A 12,433-nucleotide genomic window follows, 5' to 3' on the forward strand; every position below is an offset into this window, starting at 1 on the left:
CTGACATAAATCGCAGCAAGATCTTTTTAGACCCACCTCCTACAGTAATGAAAATAAAAACAAAACAAAAAAAAACAAATGGGACACAATTAAACTTAAAAGCTTTTGCACAGCAAAGGAAACCATAAACAGAAAGAAAAGATAACCCTCAGAATGGGAGAAAATATTTGCAAATGAAGCAACTGACAAGGGATTAATCTCCAAAATATACAAACAGCTCATGCAGCTCAATATCAAAAAAACAACCCAGTGAAAAAAACGGGCGCAAGACCTAAATAGACATCCCTCCAAAGAAGATATACAGATGGCCAACAAACACATGAAAAGATGCTCAACATCACTAATTATTAGAGAAATGCAAATCAAAAGCACAATGAGGTATCACCTCACACCGGTCAGAACGGCCATCATCAAAAAATTTACAAACAATAAATGCTGGAGAGTGCGTGGAGAAAAGAGAACCCTCCTACACTGTTGGTGGGAATGTAAACTGGTGCAGCCACTGTGGAGAACAGTATGAGGTTCCTTAAAAAACTAAAAATAGAGCTGCCATATGATCCAGCAATCCCACTCCTGGGCATATATCCAGAGAAAACCATAATTCGAAAAGATACATGCACCCCAGTGTTCACTGCAGCACTATTTACAATAGCCAGGACATGGAAACAACCTAAATGCCCATCAACAGAGGAATGGATAAAGATGTGGTATATATATATATATATATATATATATATATATATATATATATACACACACACACAATGGAATATTCTCAGCCATAAAAAGGAATGAAATAGTGCCATTTGCAGGGACGTGGACAGACCTAGAAACTGTCATAACAGAGTGAAGTAAGTCAGAAAGAGAAAAACAAATATCATATAATATCGTTTATATGTGGAATCTAGAAAAATGATACAGATGAACTTATTTGCAAAGGAGAAACAGAGACACAGATGTAGAGAACAAACTTATGGATACCAAGAGGGGAAGGGGGGGGTGGGTGGAATGAACTGGGAGATTGGGCTTGACATATATACGCTACTGTGTATAAAACAGATAACTAATGAGAACCTGCTGTACAGCACAGGGATCTCTACTCAGTGCTCTGTGGTGACCTAAATGGGAAGGAAATCCAAAAAAGAGGGGATATATGTATACATATAGCTGATTCACTTTGCTGTACAGCAGAAACTAACACAACATTGTAGAGCAACTATACTCCAATAAAAAAATAATAAGCGTAAAACAAAACGAAATAAAAAACAAAAAAATAAATACAAAATAAAAGCACGCGTCTAGCAATTGGCTGGACAGCTCTGCCCACACACACTGTCAACCCCCCTCATCGCTGGTCTCAGCTCTACCAATGATACAGTTGAAAGCACATAGAAAAGTATATATAAAAGTAGAGGGTAATATGCAGAAATTATGCCATGGTTAAAACTGCAAACAAATTATACAGTTATAGGAAAATTACTTAGAAGATAATACAGAAAAATGAAAACTGATTTGCTGGTGATAGCAGAATCGTAATTAATCTTTCTTTTAATACTGTAACGATTTTACAAATGTATGAAAAAGAAATTTTAAAAAAGCATTTTATAAGAAACATGCTATTTAAAAACAAATTCCGTACTGGTAACGACGGGTACACAACTAGAGTGTGAGCTTAAAGACCTGGATTCTGTTTCCTGCTCTGCCCTCAAGTACTATGTCCCTTTGCAGGAAATCACTCAAACTTAACAGCCTCAAGATAGTCAAAATCTGAAGGCTACGCTATGATCTCAGATCACTAGCAATCCTGAAACAGCTATGATACAATGATGTATCCAACGTTAGAAAACTTCTTGTTGGCAACGGACTTTCTGATGACTTCCAAATGGCGTTAAGGATAGAGAAGAGAAAAAAAAACAAAGTTCTTACCCTCATGAATAAACAAAAAAACAGTTCTGCAGTAATATTCATTAAGGAGGAAAGTCACGCCAGGTGAGGGCAGAGAGCGTTCCCTTACAACACTGGGTGTGCTGTTCTGGACGCCTGTGTAATGAAGCGAGACTGCAGCCGAGCTCTGGGTGGGATAAGGAGGAGGTCCTAATGACAGCTGGGAACAAGAGCCTCAAGCAGAAGGAATCACAAGCACAGAGGCCCTGAAGCAGGAGAAACATGCTAAAAATTAGCAAGGAAGCCAACAGGCTGGAGCCAAGAGAACTTTCAGGAAGAACAATGGTAGATGACCTCAGAATGGGGGCTGCAGGTCAGGCAGGGCCCAGTGGGGCACCGTGAGTCACTGCGCTGGGAAACCTCTGGGGGATTCTGATGAACAAGGGATTAACGTTACTTGCACTACATTCTAAATGGATCAGTCTGGCTGCTGAGTGAAAAACAGACTTTAGGTGTGGGGAGAGAATAAAATCAGGAGTGCAGGCAAAACATCGTGATGGCTTGTACTAGGAGGAGAGGAGCAGGTACACAGGGAATCTTTGGGATTCTAGATGTATTTTTAAAAATAAAGGCAACAGGATTAGCTGATGGATTCAGTGTAGGTTATAAAAGAAAGTCAATGACAACTCCATAGTTTCGAGCTTGGGAAAGTAGGTAAATGGAGGTTAAATCTTGAGACCTAGAAACTCCTATCAAGGTATCAAATTCAGCTATTCAGGAATAGCATATAATGTAAGTAATACTTATGCTAAAAGTGGAAGTGAAGAAGCAAAAGTAGAATGGTTGCTTTTTCTACTCACCATTTGCAGACTGTATCATGTTTCCAGATTTTTGGACTTCATCAAATTTTGTAAAAATTACATTCAACCTGTATGAAAAATATATATATATATATTATACAAACTATTAACCATATTACAATTACATTAACATATTTACAATCATAGTATACACTGAAGGTGAGTCTCATTCATTGATAACAGACCCATCTAACAACAACAGTAGCTATGCTAACAGCATTATCAATAGCCAACAATGAGTGGGCACCTGCTTATTACAAGCCAAGCACCGACCTAAGCTCTACCTGAAAAATCTCCTTTGATTCTTGCAACAGCTGTATAAGGGGTTATCAGTATCCCCATACGACAGACGAGAAAATCAAAACCCCCTTACTTAAGGTAACACACTTGGTCAGAGTAGAGATGCCAGCCCTGAGAATAAGAACCCAGAGCCCAGGCTCTCAGACATTATACTAAGCTGACTGACGTCTCTACACAAAATGTATGCATCATGAAAACTGTTTATATCTCCTATTTCTGTCTAAGCACAGACTGCTGATTACTCAGGACAAAGATTTTCAAAATGCATTGATATTACAGTACAAAGGCTTTTCTGTGACTTTTGCTTATTTTAAAAATGCTGTAAATAATTTCTCTAGAAGCACATGTTGTGACTGGATAATCCTCAGCTTAAAAATCTGCATGACATGTATATTCTATTAGTGGATCATTTTCACCGTGACATTTTAAAAGAAGCAAAACTCTTTAACCACCAAATATTCCATCCTAGTGACGCCGAAAATGAGAGGAAAACTGGGGGTGGGGGTGGGGTTTACCTTGTAGGAAAACTCAAGAAAAAAGAGGCTTTCCGAACGAAACACAGATATATTGGAATAAGCCTAAAGGTTGAGATTCCAAAGTCACGCACTTTTGCGTTGAAACCTACGCCACCCACTTCCAGGACTAGACTAGAAACGTTAGCACTTTCCTACAAACCAGCCTGTCATACAAGCTCTAATCATTTCAAACATGTTTGATTTCCTTTCCAACCAGGATGGAAGCCCCTTGGGTATAGGAATGGGACCTATATTATCTTTGGTATTCCGTGTACACCACACATCACATCATGCAGGAGGGTGACATCACCGAATGAGAAGGCTGGTGCCTGGTCCCGCCCCCGCGCGCATGGTGGAAAACTAGGTAGTTCACACACTCCGGTCTCAGCTCATGCACTCGTTCATTGGCTGAGCCAGCACTGAGCTAGCTAGATGCTGAGTGTGGGAAGGTCCCACCCTCTAGAGCTCCTACTTACCTCTACTTCATTCTATTCTACTTAGACTGTGACATTCTAGGAAACAAGGGAGCCAAAAATACTCATAAGCAAACACGAGGTAAGTGAAGGGGATGAACCAGCCTGATAACACGGCCCCTCCCGCTTCCCGTCCCATGGCGGATATTGATCTTTTCAACCCATCTTTCCATCTAAGTCCAGATGTAGCCTCAGAATCCTTCCCAAAACTGCTCCAGGCAGCTACGACCAATGAATCAAAGTCGGCACTGAGTTAAAGTTCTATTTGTCATCCCAGGACCAGATGAGTAAAACTATTGCTCACTTGCAACTCCCGTGGTTACTAACAATCTGGAAAGATGCCTTAGAATCAAGTTCTTATGATGTTTCCATCACCTGCCCTTTGATAAGTAACAAAGATCCCCACTGGCTTAACAAGCCCATAAATAATATCCCTACACAGGTTGCCGGGGCCTGCCCTGACCAAGTTACCACTTTATTGCATCACAGCCACACCCTCTGACATGAGCATGTCTGCAAGGCTGCACATGGGGACAAAGGGCACCTCCAGCTGGTTGTCCCTGAAATCACTGGGAGGGGCGAGTATTTCCTCCGTTCCTGGGAGAGCGTTCACCATTATCGATGGCAACGGTGGAAGCACCTGTAGATTCTCTGTAGCTCGCAGGTAGGGTCTCCTCACAGCGGCCACGGGACCCACAACCGGTAGGCCCAGACGACTAGGTATGGGAAGGCTAAGATGATTACCGTTGTTGGCACCTGCACCATAATTCGGAATTACTTCAGGCAGCCGTGCTTTCCAGCTCCTGCCTCAACAGCTTCCTAGACAATGGCTCCTGTCCAGATGACCACCCCCGGATCGCAGGAGCCTGGCTTTATGACAGCCCAAGAGCAACAAAACCTCCCCTGGGAATGCCTTCTGTCTCCTAGCCCTGAGCACAGCAATACAAAATGCCTCTCCCAGGACCTACCAACTTGCACAAGTCTGAAAGGGTGAGTTTTACAGGTTCAAAGACGTTGAATACATAACTAAGGATTACCCTCTGAAGCCACCAATTTTTTTTGCACTTTCTAAATTTTAAATCTTTGGATCTCAAATATAAAATAAATTTCTTCACTAGTTTGACAAATAACCCAATACCATTTTCCTCTGATTTTTCTGAATTTAAATTTTATTTTCAACTCTTCAATGCAACTGGTGTTTATTTTACTGTAAGATTTAGATCTAATTACGCCTTCCTAGAATATTTTATAAGTTTAAAATAATCTCCTAAAAGCAAATACTAGTAATCTCATGGTAAACAAGCTCCAGTTCTACACTGTTTATAATTGGCTTTTCAGTCCACTACTCTTAAATATGAGTACGTACCAAGGATTATAAACTATATGAGCAAAGCTTGTAATATGAAAAAGAGAGACCAAAAGGAACACACACATACCCCACCCCCAAATCCCAATTTAGAGAAAAGACTACGAACAGATTGTTTGTTTGTTTGCGGTACGCGGGCCTCTCACTGTTGTGGCCTCTCCCATTGCGGAGCACAGGCTCCGGATGCACAGGCTCAGCAGCCATGGCTCACGGGCCTAGCCGCTCTGCGGCATGTGGGATCTTCCCGGACCCGGGCACGAACCCGTGTCCCCTGCATCAGCAGGCAGACTCTCAACCACTGCACCACCAGGGAAGCTCCAAACAGTTTTTAATATATTATTTATATTTCCAAAGAGATGAGAAAATATTTTAATTATAAAAGGACACAGGGGACTTCCCTGGTGGCACAGTGGTTGAGAGTCTGCCTGCCAGTGCGGGGGACACGGGTTCGAGCCCTGGTCTGGGAGGATACCACATGCTGCAGAGCGGCTGGGTCCGTGAGCCACAACTGCTGAGCCTGCGCGTCTGGAGCCTGTGCTCCGCAACAAGAGAAGCAGCGATAGTGAGAGGCCCGCGCACCGCGATGAAGAGTGGCCCCCGCTTGCCCCAGCTGGAGAAGGCCCTCACACAGAAACGAAAACCCAACACAACCATAAATAAATAAATAGATAAATAAATAAATAAATAAAATTTTTTTTTTAAAAAAAGAATGCAACACAATTCTTTAAAAAAAAAAAAAGCACACGGGGAGGAGCCCTTCAAAATGGAACCATAAGGACCTCTGAAAATTTGCTCCTCCAAAGAAGCAAAGAAAACATCAGCAAAATCAAGTTTTCCAAAACTGGAAATTAAACAAAGGCTTGCAACAATCCGAGCATTCTTCAAGCAAAAAGGCTGAATCTTGGTAAGAACAGTAAGTTTTCCATTGCTTTGCAAGTGCCCTATTTCCATCTCCACTCAGGCTGAAAACCAACAGCCTCACAACCACTAGAAAAAGTTGAACAAGTCTGGAGCCCCTAAGAATCCGCATTCCCAGGGAACTGTCATTATCTGACCTGCCTGGCATATCCCTGAACCCCCATTCACAGGGCTTGTCTTTATCGCACCTCACTCAGAGCATGCTCAGTGTGAGACCCTTTTCCCTGAGGCCACAATCAAAAAGAATTCACAATGACTATTTAACACGGCAATAACCGCTGGGGCACAGAAACTGACCAAAAAACTTATAAGGAAAAACTGGAGGATGAAATGTTCTCAGGAAACTTTGAAAAGCTCTGACACATTCCTGGGAATCTAGAAGATCACATATATGGACAAGGCTGTGTGCATGCCTGAGAATGACCCAAGGCACTAACGTCTCACCTCTGGCTGACCGTGAGATTCTGCACAAGCAGGCAGTAAAGAGACATAAAGGCAGTAACTTATAAACTGCCTGCCAGAACACTGAAAGCACGTCCCAACATACAGAGCCTTCAGCAAAGGGACTGAAGGAAACCCCTGTCCAATCATCAGCTGAACGCTAACCTAACCAAGGACAGATGACTACAGTAAACACACACAACCAAAAAATACAGACTTTACAGCATTAGTTCAGATAAGTCACTAAACAAGCAATGAGCAGCGAAAACAACACCAACAACAGCAAGCCTGGGGAAAATATAAGAACCAAGGTCTCACCAAATACAGAATATCAATGAAGAGATGGAAAACATAAGAATCATACAGAAATTCTCGAAATGAAATTAAACATTTATAAACAACTAAAATTAAAAATTCAGGGCTTCCCTGGTGGCGCAGTGGTTAAGAATCCGCCTGCCAATGCAGGGGACACGGGTTCGAGCCCTGGTCCAGGAAGATCCCACATACTACGGAGCAACTAAGCCCATGCGCCAGAACTACTGAGGCTGTGCTCTACAGCCCACGAGCCACAACTACTGAAGCCCGTGTGCCACAACTACTGAAGCCTGTGCGCCTAGAGCCCATGCTCTGCAACAAGAGAACCCACCGCAATGAGAAGCCTGCGCACCGCAACAAAGAGTAGTCCCTGCTCGTTGCAACTAGAGAAAGCCCGCACACAGCAACGAAGATCCAATGCAGCCAAAAAATAAATAAATAAAATAAATAATTTTTTTAAAAAAATAAAAATAAAAATTCACTAGAGAGGCTCAACAGTGACCTGGGAGAAAAAGCAGCAGCAAACTTGCAGATGAGTCAATTGACACTATCATGTCTGAGAAACAGAAGAAAAATGAACAGGAAAAATAAATAAATAAATAAACAGAGCCTCAGAGATTATCTTCTTACTATACCAACATACACTTAATTGGAATCCCAGAAGGAGAGGGGAAAGGAAAAAGGACAGAAAAAATATGTGAAGAAATAATGACCGAAAACGTTCTAAATTCATGAAGCTCAACAAACTCCCAATGGGATAAACTTAAAGAGATCCTAACCTAGACACATAATAAGCAAAGGATTAAAAGAAAAGACAAAGAGAACACCTTGAAAACAACAATAGAGAAGCCATTCATCACGTACAAGGGCTCCCCAATAAGATTAGTAACCGATTTTTCATTAAAAACAATGGAGGCAAATGTAAAATAGACAGCTAGTGGGAAGCAGCCGCATAGCACAGGGAGATCAGCTCAGTGCTTTGTGACCACCTAGAGGAGTGGGATAAGGAGGGTGGGAGGGAGATGCAAGAGGGAGGAGATATGGGGATATATGTATATGCATAGCTGATTCACTTTGTTATAAAGCAGAAACTAACACACCATTGTAAAGCAATTATACTCCAATAAAGATGTTTAAAAAAAAAAACAAAAAACAAAAAACAATGGAGGCCAGGCAGCTGTGGGATAATATATTCAAAGTCCTGAAACTAAAAATCTCAACCAAGAATTCTATATCCAACAAAATCAACCTTCAAAAATGAAGCGGAGAATCCTCTCTGGACCAAAGACACTTCAGTATTTACATGAAGCCATACTACCAATATAATAAAGTGCAGACTTGGGGCATGGTGGCGGGGGCCGGGGGGATGAAGGAGAATTTAGGACATTTCTTGATAAGCAAAAAATAAAATAAGACTCCGAATTGAAATGAAAGAACACAGTACAAGAGCCCAAATCCACATGGAGACATAAAGAACACCAATAAAAGTTCAGTCAGCCTTCCATATTCATGGGTTCCACATCTGGGGATTCAACCAACCGTGGACCAAAAAGATGTTTTTTTAATTTTAGAAAGTTCCAAAAAAGAAAACTTGAATTTGTCACATGCCAGCAACTATTTACATAGGATTTACATTGTGTTTAGGTATTTTAAGTAACCTAGAGATGGTTTAAAGCATACAAGAGGATAAGTTATATGCAAATACTACACCATTTTATATAAGAGAGTCGAGCAACCATGGATTTTTGGCATCCACAGGGGGTCCTGGAACCAATCCCCCACACATCACAAGAGGTGATGAAAAACTACAAAGGTAAATATAAAACACAGGTAAACATAAAAGACAGTACAAATGTTATTTTTTTGTTGTTAACTCTTCGCTGGTCCTACATGACTTAAAAGGACACTGAATAAAGCAATAATTATAAAACTGTATGTTGGCTAGCTTATAATGTACAAAGGTGTAATCTGTATAACAAGAATAGCAACAGAGAGGTGGGGAGAAAATAGGGCTATGTAGGAGTAAAGTTTTTAATACTAAAATTAAGAATAATAATTCAAACTAGACTGCTATAATTTAAGATGTTAATTGAAATCCCCAGAACAAACACACTAATAATTCCATAAAACAAACAGCAAGAAAATTAAACTGGCATACTAGAAAATATCTATTTATTACAAAATAAGGCAGTAATGAAAGGATAGAGGAATAAGAAAGTCATGACATACAGAACACAAAGAGCAAAATAAAATAGCAGTAATAGTGTACCTTATCAGTACTACATTAAATATGAATGGATTAAACACTTCAATTAAATGGCAAAGATTTTCAAGTTGAATAAACAAACAAGACCCAACTACATGCTATCTGCGAGAGATTCATTTTAGACACAAAGACACAAAGGTTGAAAGTAAAAGGATGTAAAAAGATAATCCATGCAAACAGTGTTCAAAACAGACCTAGGTTGTCTATAGTAATATCAGACAGTATAGACTTCAAGACAAAAATTGCTACCACGGACAAAGAAGGACATTTTTACAGTGATAAAAGTATCAGTGTATCAGAAAGACACAATTATAAGCACCTAAGAACAGAGCCCCAAAATATATGAAACAAAAAGTGACAGAACTGAAGAGAGAACTAGGTAATTCATCAGTATCAACAGAAGACTTCAATACTGCACATTTCAAATACAGATTCTTCTCAAGTGCACATGGAACATTCTCCAGGACAGACCACATGTTGGGCCATAAAACAAGCCGCAATAAACTTGAAAGAACCAAAACCACAGAACACAGAAATTATGATCTCTGACCACAATAGGAAAAAATTAGAAATGAATAACAAATAGAAATGGGAAAGTTACAAATAATGTAGGAATTTAACAAAACAACCCTAATAACAAACAGGTCAAAGATGAAAATAAAAGGGAAATTAGATACTACTTTGAGATGAATGAAAATGAAAGTACAACATACCGAGTGAAATAAGTCAGACAGAGAAAGACAAATGCTGTATGATATTACTTATATGTGGAATCTAAAAAAAAAAAAAAACTAGTGAATATAACAAACAAACAGACTCACAGATATAGAGAACAAACTAGTGGTTACCAGTGGGAAGAGGAAAGGGAGAGGGGCAAAATAGGGGCATTAAGAGGTACAAACTATTAGGTATAAAATAAGCTATAAAGATATATCGTACAACAAAGGAAATATAGCCAGCATTTTATAATAACTATAAATGGAGTATAACCTTTAAAAATTGTGAATCACTGTTTTGTACACCTGTAACTTATGTAACATTGTACAACAACTATACTTCAAAAAAAAAGCACAACGAACCAAAACTTCTGAAATGCAGCCAAACAAATGCCTATAAGAAAACAAAGACCCCAAATCAATAACTTAAACTTCACCTTAAAAAACTGAGAGAAAAAAAAAAAGCAAACCAAATCAAGCAAAAGGAAGGAAATAACAAAGATTAGAGTAGAAATATATGAAACAGGGAAGAGAGAAACAATAGAGAAAAATCAACAAACCAAAAGTCAGTTCTTTGATCAACAAATTTGAGAAACTTTTAGCTAGATAGATCAGAAGAAAGAAGACTCAAATTACTGAAATAAAAATATGAAAGAATGCACATTACTACTGTCCTTACAAAAATAAAAAGGATCACAGGAGAACACTATGAACAACAGTATGTGAAAAATCAGTTAACTTAGATAAAATGGACAAATTCCTGGACAGACACAAACTACCAAAACTGACACAAGAAGAAACAAAATCTGAATAGACCTATAACAAGTAAAGAAATTGAATTCAGGAATCAAAACTGCATCCCTAAAGCAAAGCCCAGGCCCAAATGGCTTCACCTGTGGTGAATTCTAACAAATGTTTAAAAAAGAATTAGCACCAATCCTTCACAAACTCTTTCAAAATAGAGACCAGAATGGGAGAAACTGTGAGCAGGGGAGGACAGAATAAGGGAACTCTCTTGTCCTTTCCAGTCAGTTTTTCTATAAAACGAAAACTGCTCTAAAAAATAAGTCTACTAATTAAACAAATATATATATACCCCTAAAAAACAGAAGAGGAGGGAATGCCTTCTATGAGGCTAATATTACAGTAACAACAAAACCAGAAAAGACATCACAATAAAAGTACAGACCGATACTCCTTGTGAATCCAGCAGAAATAAAAAGAGTGTACACCATAACCAAGTGATATTTGTCCTAGGAATGCAGAGTTGGTTTAATATCTCAAAATCAATTAATATAATACAACATATCAAGAGAATAAAAAACAAAGTTACATAATCCTCTCAGTAGATGTGGAAAAAGTATTTGAAAAAATCCAACATCCTTTCATGATAAAAACACTCAAGAAACAAGGAATAAACTTTATCAACCTCATAAAGTCATACAGAAAAAAACCCAAAGCGAACATTATAAAATATGGTGTGAGACTGAAAGCTTTTCTTCTAAGATCAGGACAGGACAATGCTGTCCCCTCTCAGCACTTCTATTCAACATCTTACTGGAAGTTCCAGCCAGGGCTTTTAGGCAAAAAAAGAGGAAATAAAAGGCACCTAGATTGGAAAGGAAGAAATAAACTCTCTCTACTGGCAGACGACATATCTTGTATTTAAAAATCCCAAGAAGTCCACGGCAAAACCTTTAGAACCAGGGAGTTCAGCAAGGTTGCAGGATTCAAGATCAATACAAAAAAATCAATTGCATTTCCCTACATTTACAATGAACCATCTGAAATTGAAATTTAAAAATTCTGCTTACAATAGCACCAAAAGAAAATACATAGGAATTAATTTAACAAAGGAAGTGTAAGACTTGTCTGTCCACTGGACACTACTAAGCAATTGCTGAAAGTAATTAAAGACTTTTAAAAATGGAAAGACATTCCACGTTCATGGACTGGAAGGCAATGTTGTTAAGATGGCACTATTCCCCAAACTCATTACAGATTCAGTTCCTACCAAAATCCCAGCTGTCCTTTTTTGCAGAAATTGACAAACACATCACATCATAAAATTCACACGGACACAAAAGGCACCCGGAACAGCCAAAACAATCTTTAAAAGAACAAACGTGGATTTCGAAAGTTACTACAAAGTTAAATTAATCAAGACAGTGTGCTACCAGTAGAAGGACAGGCATACAGATCAATGGAATAAGAACTGAGATTACAGAAAGAAATTTTTTTTTTTGGCCACCCCGCGTGGCTTATGGGATTTTGTTCCCTGAGCAGGTATTGAACCCGGGCTCTCTTAACCACTGGACCGCCAGGGAATTCCCAAGAAACCTTTATATTAGTGGTCAGCTGATTTTCAACAAAGGTCCC

The 12,433-nt window shown here is 39.2% G+C and overlaps 1 protein-coding gene across 29 annotated transcripts in view; it reads right to left on the minus strand.

Moving 5' to 3' along the window:
- CLASP1 (cytoplasmic linker associated protein 1) overlaps positions 1 to 12,433 on the minus strand; it is a 264,028-nt gene that overhangs the window by 147,404 nt on the left and 104,191 nt on the right. For all 29 annotated transcript variants that reach the window (XM_060302570.1, XM_060302562.1, XM_060302569.1 and 26 more), the window contains one exon: positions 2,745 to 2,812. In XM_060302570.1, coding sequence (XP_060158553.1) covers positions 2,745 to 2,812 — 68 coding nt within the window. The remainder of the gene's footprint in view (positions 1 to 2,744; positions 2,813 to 12,433) is intronic.

Source organism: Globicephala melas, chromosome 7 (genome assembly GCF_963455315.2).
Source record: "Globicephala melas chromosome 7, mGloMel1.2, whole genome shotgun sequence".
Taxonomy (NCBI): domain Eukaryota; kingdom Metazoa; phylum Chordata; class Mammalia; order Artiodactyla; family Delphinidae; genus Globicephala; species Globicephala melas.